At 36.7% G+C, this 20002-nt stretch overlaps 1 protein-coding gene across 10 annotated transcripts in view; it reads left to right on the forward strand.

Moving 5' to 3' along the window:
- Nucleotides 1-480: 480 nt before the first annotated feature.
- The window catches only part of MTMR2 (myotubularin related protein 2), a 109098-nt gene continuing 89576 nt past the window's right edge, over nt 481-20002 (forward strand). For 3 of the 10 annotated variants that reach the window (XM_036860668.1, XM_036860666.1, XM_036860670.1), the window contains exons 1-2: nt 481-802; nt 9272-9342. Coding sequence is in view for 1 of the 10 variants with exons in the window: in XM_036860663.1 (XP_036716558.1) it covers nt 723-802 (80 nt within the window). In the remaining 9 variants the exon portion in view is untranslated. Of the gene's footprint in view, nt 803-1967; nt 2045-8734; nt 8862-9271; nt 9343-20002 lie in introns of those variants that run through there. The other 7 variants (XR_005020918.1, XM_036860663.1, XM_036860671.1 and 4 more) reach the window with 5 other exon arrangements.

A 20002-nucleotide genomic window follows, 5' to 3' on the forward strand; every position in this document is an offset into this window, starting at 1 on the left:
ACTCTAAAGCAGCCTTTAATTATGAGTTAATGAACAACTATTTAATCATTATTATTATTTTTTAATCATTATTTTCAGCCCCTAATCCGGTGAACATTTTGCCATCTCATCTCTCATATCCTTATCCTTTACGCGTCCCTACGTTCTCTTCCTCCCTTCCTCATCCCCCACGTCCCTCTGCCCCCTCATCCTACTGTTTGCCCACCTTCCTTTATTACCCTGTCCTCCCACTTTCCCTGACCTCCACATTCCTGTCACAATCATCCCCGTCCTTAAGGTCCTTGTCTCTTTCTTCTCTTGAGACCCTCGTTCGTAATATTCCCTGTTTCCTCTCTCTTATTTTTAAAACGTCCCCTCCTGCCGCAGACTCCTGGTCCCTCCTGCCTCACGGAATCCCCTCCCCTCCGGTGCCGCCCCCTCTCTTTCCCATCGACCAGCGGAGGCACGGCGGTCACAGCGGGCGCGGCGCGTGGGGGCGCGGGGGGTCACAGCGTGCGTGGCGCGTGGGGGGCGGGCGTCTGAGGGCGCCGCGGGGTCCTCCGGCTCCCCGGCAGCCCCCGCGCGCGGTGCAAGCTGGGGGAACATGGCCGCTTCCGGTCTCCCTCCTGGGCCGGCGCGGGCCTGACCGCGGCCCCTGCCTGTCGCACTCCGCCCTGCGTTTCTCCAGCCCGGCAGCCGCGGAGGTCGCTGCAGGCTTTCTCTCCCGCTGCCTCCGCCGCGCCATGGAGAAGAGCTCGAGTTGCGAGAGTCTTGGCTCCCAGCCGGCAGTAGCACGGCCACCCAGCGTGGATTCCCTGTCCAGGTAACCGGGACGCCCAGGGCCTCGCCCAGCGTCCGAGGGGGATGACGAGGGGCCGGGGCCACGCTGGATGGTGCCCCAGCTCGCCGCCTCTGGTTCCAGAAGACTGCGCCGGAATTCCTTCCCTAGGACTGGGAACGTCTTCTTTCTCCCTCTCTGGGGGTTAGAGGCTGGGAAAGAGGAGGTTAAAACTCACTGCTTCTTTTTCGGCTCCTCTACCTTTTGTATTCCGGGGTCGTTTTATCCGCGGTTGGGGAAGCCCCGGTTCATTACATTCTCTAATCTTTCATTACTTCTTAATTCATTTTTTGGATAGCTCTCCCCCCATATCCTCCCTGCCTTTCTCTCTTGACCACTCTTTCCAAAATCATCCTGCAGTGTTTTTTCCATCCGTCTTTAAGTCTTTGCTTTTCGGTTTCTTGCCGACTCTTTCCTCTCTTTCTCTTCGCTTCACTTATCTCTTTTACTATTTTCCTTACATTCTGATCTCCACCCCCGCCCCCGCCTCCCCCCCCCCCCAACTTTGCTTTAAAATGTAAGTAAAAATACCCGCCACTGTGCTTTTCTGGTCTGAATCTTTCAGTTGAAAGTCATTATTCCCGAGTAACTAATGAGTGGTAGTTTTCTTCCTTCTTGGGCTACCGGTTCTCCAGGTTATTTCTCTTGTACCAGATGGGATTTTGAGGAGGACTTTACTATGCAGCTTTGCAGAGAGCTGTTGTGAATGTTAACTACACGTGTTTCAGACGCAGTTTTTTCCTTTGGTTTTAAAATAGTGATTTAAAATTTTATTAAGAAATAATTGGAAGACCTGTATTTGTTATATGGCCACAATGAAATCAGGTTCTTTTCCATTGAAAAATAGTCTAGTTGTTATTAGAGAGTTATTAGATACTAAACCACTGTGAAAACACACTGTTTTCATTTTTTCCTGTGAATAAATTGAAGTTGCTCTGTCTCTTTTAATTCATTTTGGATTCTGCTAGATATGGGTGATACTGCCATTTTTTTTCCTGTTGCTGTTTGGGACCTCATTGGGAAATCATTAGCTGATCCCACCGTTCTAAATTAGATTCTCTTAAATGCGTTCATAGCAACCTGCCCACGCTTTTTTCAGAGTCCTTAACAAGCACAGTGTAATTTTTGGTTTAATTGTCTTCTCTACTAGGCTATAAGCTACTTGCGGACAAGGATCGTATTCATCTTCATATCACCAGCATTAAACAGAGACCCTGCCTGTCAGAGGTGCTTAATAAATGTTTTTTTTTGAATTTGTATATTGAGTTATCCAGGAGAGAAGAACTTTTCTTTGTGTTTGATTATGTACAGTGTACATTTGTTTCAAGTAATTTTTAGGTTTATGTTTATTACTTGGAAATTTAGAAAGCTGGGGGTTTACACTCAGCTGTAAAATCATTCAGAAAACAGGTTGGAAAATTACAATTTTATGGGAGAATTATGAATGACAACTATGGCCCAGGACAGAATGTAAAGAACACAAATGAGGCAACTAGTAATCTCATCCAAGGGAGAGGATTTGGAACCACAGGAGGCAGCATAGTGTTGTTAGAAAGAAAGTACTGGAAATCAGGAGGCTCAGGCTCTTTTAAAGTCCTAGGCTCAGCTAATGATTTGGCCTGTATCATTTAACCTTTCCAGTCTGCAGTTTTTTCATCTTTTGAAATAAGGGGGTTGATCTAGAAAACCTGTAAGGTCCTGTGGAGCTCTAAAATTCTTTATCTTAATGATAATACTTGATGATAATAACCTTTGTTATGAATTTTTGCAATTACGCTAAATAAATGTCTGTTAGTATTACAAACTAATGTACATACCTGTGCCACTTAAGCACAATTATTTTCTAAAAAAAAAAACCCAGCAACTTTACAGTTTATATATATATATATTTTTTTAACTTCTTAATGAAACATTATGTTACATATAAATTTGAGAAGATTAAGAACTCCTTGAATTTTGACTAGAGTATTAGCTTCATCCTCTCCAGACAAAAATATAAGTATGACTCTACTTTCACAGGAAAATGCCAGCTTTCATTCCTCTTCTCTAGAAGGTGGAAAAATAACATTTATTGATTGTCTACTGTATACAGTCCACCCTGCTAAATTCTTTCATATCTTTTATTTCATGAATCATTACACCTGTTTGTGGCATTCTCTTTAATCAACATTATAGAAAAGCTGCATTGTAGACAGTTGTTAGAAAGCGTAATTTTAAACTTAATTTAGGGTAACAGTCACAGATGGTTCTAGTACACGGGGGACGGGGGGTGGACAACTGTGGTTATAAAAGCAATGTTAAGTGGCTACCCAGATTAAGTTTATTACTTTTGTTAGCCTATAATAAAGCAAAATATTGGTGTTTGAACTGTATTATCTCAGCCTTTTGCAGAAATCTCACCCTTAAATTGTAGTTATGCTTTTGTTTTATACAATTAGGAAATTTTCATTTTCAAATTTTCAATTAGGAAATTGCCTTGTGAAATTGTTTTGATATCTCCTGTAGAATAATAGTTAATACTGTTCAGTGTGTTACAGATTGTCTTTTACACATTCGATTAACAAATTTCTGCTGAGTTTAGTTCAAAGGAAAATTGTTTATGCAAAAAATTATGTATATTTCCTATTTGTTTGAAAATGGAAACTATTAATGCATCTTCAATTTGGCAAAAGACTTCAGTCGGATTTATAACTGAAGTTGGTAATATACTCATCTTTAATTTTTTCAAGTACTTCTATTAGATGAATTCAGTTTAAATATTATGTTTAAATGTGTTAATTTGTAAAATGTTTTACACTCTTCTGGGAAGTAGGAAGAATATAAATCTGAAAAATAGTACTGTAACCTATGTGGTTGCCCATTGTTTTTTGGAAAATGACACACTCCATTTAAGTTCGGTGACTGGCTCTTGTGGGATCTGTAGTTCATCCTAAGCATATATTGAGTCTTGATATCTATATATCTACTGTCTGTATGTATCTATAAATCTGTAGTCAGCTCAGAATTGCTATTGCTTAGCTTTGCCTTCTAGGTCATCTTAGGCCTGATATCTTTGATCACAGAAGAACAGTTTCATTCTTAATATGATGTTCACATAGCAGTTTCCTAATCAGCTGTATATGATTAGGAATTATGTCATCTTGCATCCTTACAAAAAATAATTTTCTTTGGTGAGTCCTGCTTGGTATTGTCTACTTCAGTGAGCTGTTCAGCAGCTCTTGTATATCCTGCTATTGTCCATTCATCACACGTGTCCTGCCCCGCAGAGAGAGAGTTGCGAAAAAATTCACTTCAACACACTGTTTATCTGGCTGTATTCCATAATTTTCTTCTTGTTGGTTTTGCTCTGATTCTTGTGTAGGATATTGATAAAACAATACTGTAGGCTGGATATGGCAGCTAGGGTAGGCCTGAGCCTTAGAATTGTAGAAGTTATACGGCACAGTTTGACACTGTATTGGTACTATTCTGCCTTCTTAGTCTGGTTTTCCATTTTGTACAGTTATAAAATGTACTGCTTAAGTGAGTTTCTTTGATTACTTTTTACAGTGCATAATCACATGCTAATATATCTAGTGCTGAATATGTGCCCAGTGAATGATTGAATAAAGAAATGTTGACTGAATGTTCACCACTTGTCTTATTTGCTGTTTCTATTCAAAGAATTAAAAAGGGTTTTCTTAAGTGGAATTTGGCCTGTAAAGTCACAACTTCAGGTTCAAGCTGGGAAGTTACCCTTGCATGAAGCCTCCTGACACCCTGAGCTATTTTATTGGCTGCATTATCTTTTCTGTGCCCACTCCTATATGTCTTCACAACATTGTTTCCTTAGCCTACTGGATTTTCCATCTGTCTTGATTACTTTGGTCTCTTTCTCTCTAATTTATTTTGTCAGTCATTTTATTTAATGTATATTTCTTTCATCCTATACATATCCTCATTTTCTAATTACTCTGGGCACCACTTGTTTGTCTCAGATGATTTTGGGTTATCAGTTGATTTCTAGTCTGTATATTCATTAGTATTTATGAGCATTCTGTAGTTACGTTTAGCTTAGATTAAAAAAAAATCAGAGGGGAGGTGCACATAATGTAATCAAAAAAGTAGCTCCAACTAATTAGATTTTTGAATTGCATGTCTTCCTTAAAATTATCATCATTCGAAAACAGTAGATCCTGGATTTCTGTTTCCATGAGTTTTGATGGTACTTATAGCCTGAAGAGGTAGGAGAGTTTTTAAGATTTCTAAAATACATTTTGTCATAAGGTCTCATTTCTAGTTTCAGCCCCAAGGTTACTTAGAGGTGATGTAAGTAGGAAATATCCTTTTAGGTTGTTTTTTCAGTAGTGGTGATAGATTTGTATCCAATCACACATTCTTACCAATACTCCTTTTGACTCTTGGCATGTCTTCTGAGGCAGCTGGCCTGATTGGTGGTAGAAACTATAGCTACAGAACAAAGTGAAGCTGATAGGTTGAATCTCCAACCTTGGCCTTATTATTAACACCTTGCATCAGACATGGAACATTTTGGTAGCCTAAAAATTACTTATTTTGGGTTTCATTATAACAGGACCCTAAAAGAACCTTAAAGTTCTGTTAGATAAGATCCAGTATTCTTGTGGACTAATCAGTAATTGTATATATTTTTCTGGAAGAACATTTAAATTACTTACCAATCAAAAGTGTACAAGTTAATACTAAAGCTGAGACTGGGTCCTGTGTATGTTTTATTCTTTCTTCCTTATGCTATCATCAATAGTCTTCTGTTAATATAAGTCAGTAGTTCCAGGACAGTACCATCAGCATCCCTTGGGAATTTGTTAAAATACAGATTTCCTGGGCCTACCTCAGATCTAACTGAATCGAAAACTTTGAGGGTGGAGACCACAGTTTGTATTTTAGCAAGACCTCCAGGTGCCTGATGCATGCTGAAGTTTGAGAACCATTGTCTTGGGTCCTTTCCTGATTGTTGCTTAGTAACTCCATCAATATTAGTTGGAATGGACTAGGTTAAGGTCTGTGTTAGAACTACTATAAGCCTGTTACTTGAGAGCACTTTTGTAAAAATATCGACTGAAGTAGTGAGAGGTAAAAGTCATCTCTTGTGGATTTATTATATCTCGCTTTTTGGAAATTTCCTGAGCTCTTTTCTTTCATAGCCACAAGAAAGAACACCAAATCAAGAATATATGTTTTAGGCTTTTCTTAAAAATAGATCCTTGGTGAGATGCATTAGTGGTAACATACATATTAAAAAAGTGTTATAAAGAATTCCTGGAGACCATCACCTGAACCAATAAAGGATTATGCCCAAGGGAAGGAAATAACCCAGATACAGATGTTCAGTAAGCAGTGAGTTTATTTTGGAAAGCTGCCAGTTAATGCTATTGTATTCAGATTCATCAGGGACAAAGGTTGCATGTGATTCAGGACTTGACCATTCTCTAGATTAGTATAGAATATTTTCTCTTTTTAAAGGAAGTTAGTTTTGAATAGGTAAAGCACTTGCCGTCTCTTGGCCTACTCTATAATTTAGTTAAATCAGTGGATAAGATTAAAACTATTGAGAGGTGATATGGATAGGGAGTGATTTTATAAGCCTGCATTCCACAGGAAGTCAGGTTAAAAACGGAATTATATAAAATGAAAAGATTGATACAAGGTTCTTAAAATTAAAGGGACCAGAGAAGATGCCCTCTTAATGAAAATAATAACCTCAGTTCCCTTTCCTGTAGCTTTATTACACAGAACTGACTGTGCTTATCCCTCTTAATGTGTTTCTCTATATGTACCAATGTTGTCATCATTATATACCACTAATGAGCAAGCTTCATAATTCTTCCCCTGGCCAAGTACATAGTACTCATGCAGTAATTGCTGATGAACTTTTCTTCTTTCAAAGACTCTTTACTGGATGTGATTAACTCTTGGCCTCTTTAAGTACTTTTTAGTCTATATTAAATAAGGGCAAATGCTATGTTTTCAATATAATAAAAATTAACTTTTAAAATGTTTCAACCTATACACTTCAAAAAACCTAAATACACTTACTTGGAAAACTCTTCTTCTTTATTATTTTTTTAAAGTTAGGATTTAGGCTTAGAGTATAACAGAAAACCCAAACTAACAGTGGCTTAAAACAGATAATTTTGTGTTTTTTTCCCTCCACGGTAAAAGCCTGGAGATAGTTAATACAGATCTGATATAATGGGTATAAAGTATCAAGGACACAGACTCTTTCTAACTTAGTGTATGTTACATTCCAGTGTTACCTCAAAAACTGAACTTGCTATTGCAATGCTTTACCCATTGGATCTTCATTAGTCGAAAGGAAGGAGGAAAGGAAGAAGAAAGGCATGTTCCTCTATGTAAAGGATACTTTTTTTGAAGTCACATACCGCCTTTAAGCTTACATCCGGTTGGCCAGATCATGGTCCCATTGCCATACCTAGCCACAACGGAGGCTAGGATACATAGTCTCTTCTGGGAGGCTTTATTCTGAGCTGGAAATTGGAGGTCTATCTTTAAGGAATAGGAGAGAATGGGTATTGGAGATAGTCAGCAACTTCTCCCACGTATACACATAAATCATCTTAAAGCAAGGAAAATATTTTTCAGCTCAAGTGTACAACACTTAACTTATGCCAAAGGCATTCTTAGATTTGCCTGCAATGACCATAATAGAAAATGCTTGGAAAGAGAGAGATGATATATTGTAGCCGACCGAAAAAGAGAACTGTATCTTGGAATGCTCTAAACTTTTGAGTTTTTAAGCTTTTTACTTTTTTTTTGTTTGTATTATCTTGGGCCAGATTTTTATAATCTTAATCTAGGACTATAAAATAAAGGGGATAGACTTATTAATTGCCAGGTCATTAAGTGAAAGGCAAATAGAAATCAAATGAGGAATGATCAGCTATGTTATTTCATTTGAAGAGCTCAAAGAGTTGCCTGGTAAAGTAGTGGTGGTATGAGGATGATGGCCTGTACTGATTATTCCTCTGCAGTTTGGCGTTCATTTCCAAGCCATGTGTCCATGTGTTTTATCTCCCCCTAGAATATTGCATCAGGTCATACTTAGGTATTTTCTCTCATTTCAGTTCAAAAGCTTTGGTCTTCATAAGAGAAATAAAGCAGGCCATTTTGGGCCATGTTAATTTATGAATGCTTTTGCCAGTATCTTGTGTTTATTTTTACATCATCGACCTAAAGGTTTGATTGAAAATTCAGAGAAATCAGTGTTTTATACATTTTTGTGTCATCTAACTTAAATATTAATATTTTAAGCATGTAATGTCAAACAGAAGGAGTTTAATCATTTGGAGATAAGTAGAGGAGGGTAGAGGAGTCTCTTCTGGGTTGATACAGCGTTATTCATTGTGCTCATAGGGTTTAATAGGCATGAGTTACAAATATATCCATCTCCTTTCTTAACAGAATTGCTATTACTGAAAACAGCAAGCGAATAGTTGTTCAACTAGGACTTTGTTAGGAGGTTGTGTATCAGCAAAAGGTGTAATAACTTTGGCTGATGATGGGCTAGTGATGATGAGCCTTAATTTTCTTGAGCCAGGAAATGCAGCAAAGGTCAAAAATAAAATTTTAATATGATATGAATGTCCTCTGTTACTAGTATTGGATAATACTCCTCCATTATAACCAAAGGCAGTACCTAAAAATATGAACATCTGAGATAAGCTTTGCTTTTCAAGTGGTAGAAAGTTGTTGTAGTAAACAATTAATAGTATTAATATCAACAGTCCCAATAATAATAATATAAATAATAGCACTTAACATTTATTGAGTGCTTACTATATGCTAGGCATAGTGGTAAATCCCTTATATGCATTTTCTCATATAATCCTCATTACTGTATAAAATAAACAGTATTATTGTTTCCATTTTACAGATGAGAAAACTGAAGATTAGGGAGAGCAGTTTGACATTTGAACCCAAGTCATGTTTAACTTCAGCATCTTCTGTGCTGTAATGAACTCATCATACCTGACGATCTGGTGCCCCAGCTCCAGGGCAAAACTAGGTAGTTAAGGGCAGTCCCAGGGCGGGTCAGTTGGGTTGTCTTGATGAGGAAATGAGTTTCCTTGACCAGCTGTACTGCTGAGCAGGAGAAGGATAAGGTACACAATACATTAGTGAATTCAGAATGTCCATCTTTGGAGAGAATTTTCTCTAGCTTTGAATTTTTTTTCTTCTGACAGAAAATAGGATTTTTTTTCTTTGCCTGATGATTAAGAGGATAGTATCATTTTCATTCAGAAGAATAGTTTTACATTTTGAACATCAGATAAATAATAAAGCAAGTAAACATGATGCCAAAACCTCTTCCCAACCCTCTCTCCCCTGTAGGCTTTACAGAATACTTTAGAATACTTTACTGTAGGGTTCCTTAAATATCTGAATTCCCCTAAGTTCCTTTGTGTTTATTTACAGTTAATGTGTTAAGAGCCATTGACATTTGAAGATCATCAGAAGTGAAGATAAAACATCTCAAAAATTATAATGTAAGTGAATGGGAAAATGGAAATTAAAAATGGACAGAAGGGAATATTGCCAACAATATTTCTGCAATTCATATATTACCCCAAATGCAATTTATGCATATGACTAACCAGTAACTTCAAACTTTAGTCCCAGTTCCAAGTCCTAGTTCTTAAAATTCTATTCTCTTCTACCTAGGGAAAACAGTCACTAAGTTTTAGTCATCAGTAATTTTCCATTAGGATTCTTTTGGCTTCCATGTACTGTTTTTTGCTTTTTTCTCCTTAGTACTTTGCACTTTGACAAGGGCTGATGTTGTATTTAAAATTGTATGTGTGTAGAGACTGAGGTCTTCGCTTTCTAGCTGCTGATGTATGTTTTGCACAGTTTTAATTTTACTGTCGTTCTGTATGTTTCTTAGGCAGAACTATGACCAGTAAGCTAGCTAGCCTCCTGCCTGCCTTCCCTTCTGTCTTTACCAGCTCCCTTCCTTCCTTTCTTACTCTCTGTAAGTATTTGTTTAACATAGATTATATCCTGAACATTGAGCTAGATCCAGAATTCCTAAGACCTTGTTTCTGAAATAAGTTATGTCATCTTGCTATGTCATCTTTTTATACAGTTGGTGCATTAGAGATCGTGTAGTTAATTTCTCAAGTGTGGCTGAGGCCCGCCTGCACATTTCAGTCCCTTGTGGTGCTTGGTGAGCACCTAGCTTCCTGGGTTCCAGGCCAGACATTCTGAATCGCTGGGAGTGGGCCCAGGAGTCTCTACTTAAAGTGAGAACCCCACCGATCCAGTTACTGTTTGGATTCCAGTACAGCTCTGTAAGTTTGCAGTTGAGGGAACAGACCTAGAGAAGTTTAATAACTCTACCCAAAGGCACCATAAGTGTTAGAAGGCCAGGAATGGTTGGTGGTGTTTTCTCCAAAGTCACGGAGATATTTAGTGCCAGAAGTGATCTGCCGACTCCTAGACTTCAAGTCACGTTGTGGGTTTTATTAGGCCAGACAGCGTATATATATATAAAATCATAGGCAGTTCATCACTGTTCCTGAAAAAAGTAACTAAAAAAATAACTGAAGAACATCAACTGTTTGTTTCTTCATCTTTAGTCAGTTATATGACTGGTTCTAATTTTGAAATCACTGGGGTTGGGGGGGAACCTCTGGTAGTCCAGGAAGAGGAAAAAAACCTTTTATTCCCCCCATGGCACTATCCCTGCTTGGTCTTTAAATTTTATGCTTCTGAAAAGGAGGGATCTGATTTCCTTTTTGAATGATGGTAGCTAGCATAGTGCTTTGCAAATAGTAGGTGCTCGATAAATAGTATGAACAGGTTACTGTTAAAACTTTGTTTTTTTCCTTAGTATTCTATAAGCTACTATTAGGAGTGGTTTTATTTGCTTTGTACAGAAGCTGATACTTTATATACCAAGCCAGAGACCTTAAATAATTGAAGTCATTTATATTTATGATACTCCATTGTTGTAGTTGATATTCACAATATCTCTGAGGGACTAAATTATTCTAAAGTATTTTCTGAACTATATGTATTTGAATTAATTTTAGTGTTGTATGTGTATTTTATATTGTATTGTGTATGGTATATTGATAGTTACTGAATTGTAACCTTACATTAGTAAATGTCGTTATCCACTTTTCTTTGAAATATTCTGTAATTCTCAAATTAACGACTGAGTTTAACTATAAAGTGCTATTATTCAATTTTCCGGAAATTTTGGTACATATTTTAACTGTAAGATTTTTAAAAAGACGTTTTAAAATCACATATTCATTTCTAATAAGCTGTATTTTTGTAATTTAAAATTTTCTTCCCATCAAATATTTTTTTTTTGCTCTTTTTGTAACCACAGACTTAAAATTGTAAATATGGTGGTTCTAAAAAGGAGTCTAATTATGCAGTATAATTCCTTCATTGTATTCCTTGATACTTTCTTAGGCCTGTGTTTTTTAGTTCGGATTCTACTTCTTAACTATGACTCTGGATGAGTCCCTTGATTTCTCTGAGCCTGATTCCCTTATCTGGAAAAAGGGTAAAATGATTCTTGCTGTCCTATTTTTACAGAATCGTTGTGAGACCTTAATATGATGATTTATGTTGATGACAATAATTTAAAAGAATAGTTAATGCCTGTGTAGTGTGTACCATGTAGTAGGCACTGTTTTAAGTATTTTACATATTATTCATTTAATTCTCATAACAATCCCGTGAGGTATAAGAATTATCATTATCCTCACTTTATAGATGAGGAATCTGAGGCACAGAGAGGTTAAGTAACTTCCTTGAGGTCACAACAGGGTGGTAGAACCAGAATTTAGTACCAGGCAATCTAGCCCCAGAGTTGGTAATATGTATGGAAGATAAATGTGTATGAGAGCTCTTTGACATTTGTAAAGGGCTATGCTAATGTTAAGTATTATTATTCTAAAAGTACTTTAAAAGAGAGATGTTTTCCTCATCCTTTTTATACAGATAGAGGAAAAAACGGCAAAAACAAGCAAGAAAAAACAACCAGCTTAATCTGGTAAATAACGAATAGTATTCAGAATTAAGGAGGGATAAATCGCGGAATGATGCCGATACATTAGATTTTTAATGTAACCATTCCAGGCTAGGAAGAGGAAGAGATGTTGAATGCTCTTATTTTCCTACAAAATGTTTTAGTGAGTGCAGGACAAAACAAAATAAAACACCTATGTCAACTTCACTTATATGACTGAAGTTTGTGCAGAAAAGTTGTATCTCATTATGCTGATGGGGTTGTGACCAATTAATAGTAATAATTTGTTTTTCTCTGTCTTGGGAAAACAAAATGTCTGTCTAGATAGCCTAAAGAATGGATATGTGACTTCATGGTTTTAATAATGAGTTCAGATTTGCATAATGGAATGAGAAAATTACATGCAAGGTCATTTATCAAAGCATGAATTCCCCGTGCGTTTTCTATTGTTTGTCCAGGTAAAAGTGTTTGTTGAGCAAGCATTTACAGAATAGGTCAACTCTCCTCTTTTTAGTGTTTCTGCCCTTATACTTCAATTTGGATGGAAGTGTTCGTTTCTAAAAGGAAATGCAATTTCAGTGTAGTGCGCTTTGAGCTCTATTCTTACCAACGTTCAGTTTAGTGCGACATTTTTCTCAGCTAAATTGCTCGCTTTTCCTCTCTAGGCTACTTATGAATCCATGTGAGTTTTAATTTCAGCTCTCATCAGAGTTTGAATCAGGATTTTTGAAGGGGTTCTGGGAAACTCTTTTAAGAAGTTGCTGAGGGTGTTGGGATTGGAGCTGGGACTGAAAGTCCCTCCTCCTCTCCAATTCTCACCCCATTCCCCGTGGACACACTCATTTTGGCTAGAATACTTTGGCTTTTACTTATTTATTTATATTTCTAGATAAGATCTTTGAAGAAATAATACTCTGCAGAAGAAAAACATGTATGTAAACCATTTTCTATACAACCTGGTTTTTCACACTTTCTGTTGCATTACCAAGTAATATGCCCTAACTTTTAGTTAGGGAAATATAGTTGATAGACCTGAAAATAAAATAATACAAATTAAACTGTATCCAAGGTCATGTGTACCTCAGAACCTAGGGATTTTCCAGACTAAGTGCCAACATGCACTACACCAGCTGTCTCAGAGCTCAGATCCCCTTTGTTTCTCTGAAGAATACAAAATGTAGGCTCTCATCTGTCAATCAGATGCCATGATGATAAGATCACTTATGTCATCTCTTTTATACTATAGATTGGTTAAGTTAAGAAATTCAGGTTTCTGGTGTAGCATTTAAAAAAATAATTACTATAAGCTGTAATTAATTTGTTTGAGGGAGTTGTTTTTCTATTTTGGAGATCCTGCAAATATTCTGACAATACGTCTTTTGTATCCTAAGTGCTTTATACACACTGCAGGCCTTTTATTTTTTTTTAATAAAATTTCCAACAGAATGACTAATAGAGCATGAACAGTGCTTATGCACTGTAGTCCATTGTGTAAGTATTGACAGCAAAATTTGCATTTCTAGAAAAGGCTCGTTCACAGTCAGAATATAGAATACATTCTTTAATGTTCGTGGGCAAACATACTATGTATGTGCTCAGGACATTACTTACAGGAGAATACTTTTTTGAAAAGAACCTTTTCTTTCCATGGAATACTGAAGAAAAATTGAATTGGCAGTAGGAGTGAAGCAGTTTAAATAAGGCAAGTGATTTAAATCTTATTGTAATGATTATAGTCAGTAATGACTGGAAATAAAAGAAATTAAATCCTCGGGAGGCATTTGTTTACTAGGATATATGGAAAGATAGGTGACTTGTTTTCAGGTTGTTTTGAATTAAGAGTGTAGAATGTTGGTATGTTTATCTGCATCCCTAATTTTCAGACACACTTTTTCACTTTTGCTAGAAATGTTTTTATGGGATTTTGAAATGTTAAATCAGGAGAATTAAGAGGAGTATAACTATATTTTTGACATCTTTTAGTGCTTGAATTTTATTTTTCTGTTCATTATTGTGAAATACCACCAGTGTTGGTGCAATTGACAATAAAGTAATGTTAATTCCATTAACAGTCCAGCAAACCAGCAGAGTCAAAGAGGGTCAGTGCTTTGCTAACAGTTACATTGAAAAATACTGGTGATGGAATTGGTTTTGTGATTGAAGCTTTGGGCCAGTCTTCTGCTTGAATCTATCAGAAGTTACATAGGATGCATGTATGCATGTGTGTGAGGGTGTGTGTGTGTGTGTATGTGTATAATGTGTACATATTTATATATATTAAGAAATTTTCTTCTTGATATTTGTGCTTAGTATTCAGTGATTCATCCGTTAACTAAAACTTTTTTTTTACGTTTAAAAGTTTATACGTTTAGTTATCTTGGTCAAATGAGGACATTTTACAGTGTACATCTGAGTGAAAAGTACTTTTAGGGCCAAGGGCTTTGCTTCATTTTAATTTAATTAGTGGGTTCCTTTTTAAAAGGAGACCCTTATTTCTGATTTCATACTGTTTTCCTTTCTGACAAGGGTACTCTTGTATTTCCACGATGCTATTCGTTGAACGCTTTCTACCAGTTAAGTGTTTAGTACGAATTGCTTTCTACAGGTCATGTTTTTTATCCTTACTATGGTCTTAATAAGATATCGTTACCTTATTTTATAAAGAAAGAAGTTAGATTAAGTAACTTGCCTGAATTATTATTTGCTAAGCGGGAGACCAAGTCCTTGTGACCCTGCAGCTCATATTTTCAGCTACTGAGCACTTCTGCATCTGTGCCCTATGCTTTGTGTTCTCTTCTGTGTTTCCATTGCATCCTTTATATCCTTTCAGTCCCACATTTTACTATTATGAGATACTTAGATATCCAGCATCTTCCTTAGACCATAAGTCCCTTGAAGAAAATGAATCTGTTTTCAACACTGTCCCCAGTACATGATACATTGGTGATGTCAGTAAATGTCTATGAGAAGGGAGGGTATGAAATAGGAGACTTAGGAAGTTCCTGCCCCGCAAATGGAGGGGAAGAGTGTGAAGAGCCAGAGGGAAGATGGCTAGGAGGCCTTTAGTGGAGGTAGAGATTCTTAGTCTCCATCCTTGAAGAAGCTGAGGGGTACTTTGAGGCATGTGAATATTTGGAATTGATAAGTGACCCCTGCTATCTGGAGACAGGTTTTTCTGCCTTTGCAACATTACCAGGGATGCTTGTAAGTTCACTAGTATTGAGGCAAGAAATACTTTTGTGGTAGGTACCAAAATTCATTTGTTTAGACATAATTGTCATAATTAGCAAGTTTTTAGCCTGATTAATTCTCAGGAATAAGTATAACTTAAAAAAAAAATCTAACTGAAACAAACAAAAAAATTGAAAAGTAGAGAGTACCTTATTTAATACTATATATTTTGAAAAGCGTATAAAGAGTAATTTCTATCTTCCTACCAATAATTAGTTTGTATAACTCTGTTCGCCTAAATGCTACACTTTGAAATAGTAGAACTTCTGAGACCAAAAGGGTGGAACATTGCTCTTAGGAATAGTGTAGCAAGGGAAAAAGATATTCTGTTGCAATAACAGCAGACCAGTAAATGTGTGGGAATGACTAAGAGTCAGATGATGGGATTTCTGTTTTGATCTTGTGGTGGAAAGAAAACTGCATCACTCTGGCTGAGATAGTGGCAGGACTATTGAAAAATAGTATGACTAGTGCTGTCCTGTATTATGCCTCTCTTGAGTCACTATAAAGCTAAGTTCTGTTCTTTCCTAGGTATGTGTGTATGTTCATTTGGTTGTTTTGTGGAGCCAGAAGTTAACATTTAAATAATATTGACTTGATTCCTTTAAATTAGGAACAAAGAGAAGATATAGTTTAGGGTAGAATAAGAAGTAGGTTAAAGAGGGGAGTTCTACTGAGAATGGTTTCCCATTTACAATGGCCATGGCTCTGCAAATTTGGATAAGCACATGTGAGAATGTAAATTGTTTGCATGTTCATATAATCTTTAACTGGTCTTCCAAAGGATTATACAATGAATCAGAATTTAGAATATAACACAGTTTTATTCTGAGGTATTTTGAGCCTCCTGAGAAAAGCAGTCTACATATGAATAAGTATAAAGAATAATTAGTATTAGTAACAAGAGTATTCCACAGTGCTGGTTACATTTTTATCAGTTTTGTAGCTTTTGAGAACATATTCTCTCTATAACAACTTTATTAATTTCTAAAATGTGTTTTATTTATACTTTTTTTTTGACATAGCACAGTTTTCTAAGTACAGACATTACTGCTCTTGAGGGCAGAAATTGTTTGGCCTACCCTTGAGGTATTATGATTGTTTTTGTTCTGAAGTACACTTACCTCTCCATTATTCTGAACCTTATTAATAACTTGCAGGTTATCCAAGGCCAGGGAATGTTGTATTTATTTATGGCTTAGGTATTTGAACGTTGTCAGTGGTTTTTTTGTACCTCCATTGAAGGATTTATAGGAACAGAATGATTATAATTCAATACTATTTCTTAATAACAATTCTGATAAAAGGTTTGGGCAGAAAAGTGCCCACACTAATTGAAAATGAATAAAATTTCACGCTGTTGCTGCTGTGTGACGGCCTTTTTATGGGGAAAGTTTATGCAGTATACGTAAGAAATAATGTTGACGGAGAAGTCTTTGAATCACATTTTCATATGGGACAATTGTTTATTTCTATGTATGTACGCATGTGTGTGTATAAGAGGGGAGAGTTGGGGGCATTATGACTATCAAGAGCTGAAAGGGATATTAAAAATGGTAAAATCCAGTTTAGCAAATATTTCCAATAGTTAGAACCATAACTCTTCATTTGTAATCCTAGAATTTTATCTCTCTAGGATTTTTATGCTCTGAATCATAGAACCTTAGATTTGAACTTTGAGACCATCTTGTGTAGCAGCTCCACCCCTCAAGTCTTCCTTATGAGTTGAATGTCATCATTCACAAAGCCCTCACTTCCTCAACACTTCCTGTTCCATTTTGGAGATCACTCTCATCAAAGAAAAGAGGCATTGGGTATAGGAAATGACCCTTTTGGTAGCCTGTCAATTAAATGGAATATGGATAGTGGAGAATGATTGCTTAGTTTGGAACCATAGTTGTATTTCTCATTTAAGCATACATTTGGAAAAATCCTTTTTGTCATTGAGGGCAGGTGACATTTCGTGATTAAAGCAGATACCATGGAATGGTTATAATTTAATTTGAATAGTAACACCACAATTCTTTTCATCTTGACTCTTTGAAATCACTCTGTGAAACTGTTATGAAACTAATGGTCATTAAAAAAAAAGTATTTGGACCATGAACCTGTGACTCTCTATGTCATCTTTTCATTTGCGTGCCCAAATTCTATCCAATTTGGCTTTTGTCAAAAATAAGATGATGTGATTTTTTTTTTTTTTTGGACATCTGGTGACTTTTCCACAAGTCTTTTACTGTTGGTCATGATAGATTTGATCATCTCAAATATTTCTTTATTTAATGTATTTTCCTATAAGTCAGTTATTCCTTTAAATTATTTTAGTGTAAATAGGTCTGGCTTACTATTTTATTGCTGTCATTTTAAATGTAATGGATATGTCCTAAGTGCTAATCTCCAAGGAGCTCTGATTTTTATTTGGGAAGTTTTCTTGGTACATAAGCATTTATTTTGTACATTTTACCTAACTAGAAAACGTAAGCTTGCTTGAAAACATGAGCAAAGAACTGTAAGAAATAGCTGTGACCCAATGATGAAGGTGATGAGGGGGGTATATATCCAAGGAGTCATCCAGAAGGAATGGTGTTAATGTGGAAAGTCTTCCTGAGAAGATGCCTTGTTTCTTAGATAGCCCCATGTGTATCTTAAACATTTTAACAGTAACTTCATTTTCCATATTTTAGTACATTATCAGTTGTTGGATGCTGGTCCCTCCCTGCCCCCCCTTAGTAGTGGTGTTTATATATAAAAGAATCTTAATGCTTAGATAGCATTTTCACATTATTTTAGAACTATCCAGTGAGATAAGAACAAGTATCAGTATTTTTATCCCTACTTTGCAGTATGAAATTGAGGCTCTGAGAGGCTAAATGACTTTCCATGATTTACGAGACCTAATTTTCCTTTCTCTTCTTGTAGCTTAAACTTACATGTCCTAGTTGGGGTGAGAGAATAGTTTATGTGTTAGCATCCTCCAAAGTGTCCCATGCTTCATATTGTGAAGGTGCTTTGCAGTATGGTTACTTATAATAATCCACTATTAAACGCTTAATGGTATACATCCCTTTTTGGTCATGAAATGACATAGTACACAGCATTTGTGTTGAAAGCAGAAAGGATCTTATGTTTCCAACAGTGATTTAATAATTGGAACTGGTTGCTAGAGGGGAAATATGAAATTTCCTTTTCCAGAAGTTATTTTTGCTTTCTTGTTATGTTTTAAATAAATTGTATTACATTTTCTCTGGCAGAGACTATCTGATTATGGATAATTTAGCTCCTTGCTTCTTTAAGGGTAAAATTGTTAGAGTTTCATTTGTTTTAATTCTCCAGCCCTGTGTTTAACCTCATTCTGTTAAACTGGTGTTCTCTGATGACAGTAGGCGGCATCCCATTCCAGCCTCCATTAGATAAAAATAGTATTTTACATTGTTAAGGTGTTTCTGTCAGGTAGTGTGCTAAGCTCTTTGCATGCATTATTTTATTTAATCTTTATCAGTATGTGAACTGTTCCTGGCATGTGGTTAAGTAAGTACTCAGCAAGTATTAACTAAATGGAGGAAACAGAAAATAAATAAGTAAAACAAAAAGTATGTCAGATAGCAATGAGTGTTTTGGGAAAAATAAAGCAGGGAGGATGAATAGAGAATGAGTGGGTGGGTCTGGAGTTGTTTGCAATTTTAAATAGAATGGCCAGGGAAGGTCTCACTAAGTAGGCAACATCTGAGCAAAAAAGCTGAAGAAGGTAAAGGAAGAAACGGAATATTTAGGAGAAGAGAGTTACAGATAGAGGTAATGGAAGATATGAAGGACTTGAAGTGGGAGCTTGCCTGGTGTGTTTGAGGAACAGCAAGGGCTCCTGTGTTGTTATAGTGCAAAGGAGCAGGGGGGGAATAGTAGAAGATGAGGTCAGGGAGGTAAGGGTGGGGGCAGATGTGAAAGCCTTTTGGGCCGTATTAAGGATTTTGGCTTTTGTTTTGAATGCGATGGGAAGGTAGTGGAAGGTTTTTTTGCAGAGGAGTGACTATGTCAGATGTTTCAGAAGGATCACTGTGGCTGCTGTATTAAGAACAGACTAGGATGCAGAAGCAGGGAGACTGTTTTTTAGGGAATTGGAATCATCCAGGAGGGAGATGATGGTAGTAGCCAAAGAAGAACGAGAAGTGATTGGATACTGGACATGTTTTGAGGGTGCAGCCAATAGGATTTCCTGCTGGATTGAACATGTAGTGTAGGAGAAGAGTCAAAGTTGACTCCAGAGTTTTTGGCTCAAGAAAGTATAGAAGGATAGAATTAACATTTACTAAGATGTTAGAGCTGGTTTCAGGAAGAAGAGCAGGAATTTGGTTTGGGGCATATTGTTCACCTGGAGGTGTTACATAAATAAGTTATTGGAATCTGGAATTCAAGAGAAAAGTGTGGGATAATGCTATACATTTGGGTTCATCAATTTAGAGATGTTAAAGTTGTGAGACTGGATGAGATTATTAAGGAGGGGAGGTGTACATAGAGAAGATAAGAGTTTCAAAGACTGAGAGTTTAGGGGTATTCCAGTGTTAGGAGGTTCAGAAGTGAGAAGGAATCACTACAGGAGACCTGAAAGGAAGAAGGGCTCGTGAGGTAGCCATAAGAGTACAGTGTTTTGGAAGCCAAGGATAGAAAGTATTTCAAGAAGGAAGGATCAGCTATGTCAAATGCTGCTTATAGATGAGGACTAAGTACTGACAATTGAGTTTAGCAAAGTGGAGGTTCTTGATGGCCTGACAAAAGCATTTTTGTTGGCCCGTTGGAAGTGGGTTCAGAGAGAATGAGAAGTGAGGAATTGGAAGCAGTGAGTAGACATCTGTTTCAAGGAGTTTTGCTGTAAGGAAGCTCAGAGAAGCGAAGTGGTATCTGGAGGGTAAGTTAAGAGAAATAATAGCATGTTT

This window comes from Balaenoptera musculus, chromosome 8 (genome assembly GCF_009873245.2).
Source record: "Balaenoptera musculus isolate JJ_BM4_2016_0621 chromosome 8, mBalMus1.pri.v3, whole genome shotgun sequence".
NCBI classification, from domain to species: domain Eukaryota; kingdom Metazoa; phylum Chordata; class Mammalia; order Artiodactyla; family Balaenopteridae; genus Balaenoptera; species Balaenoptera musculus.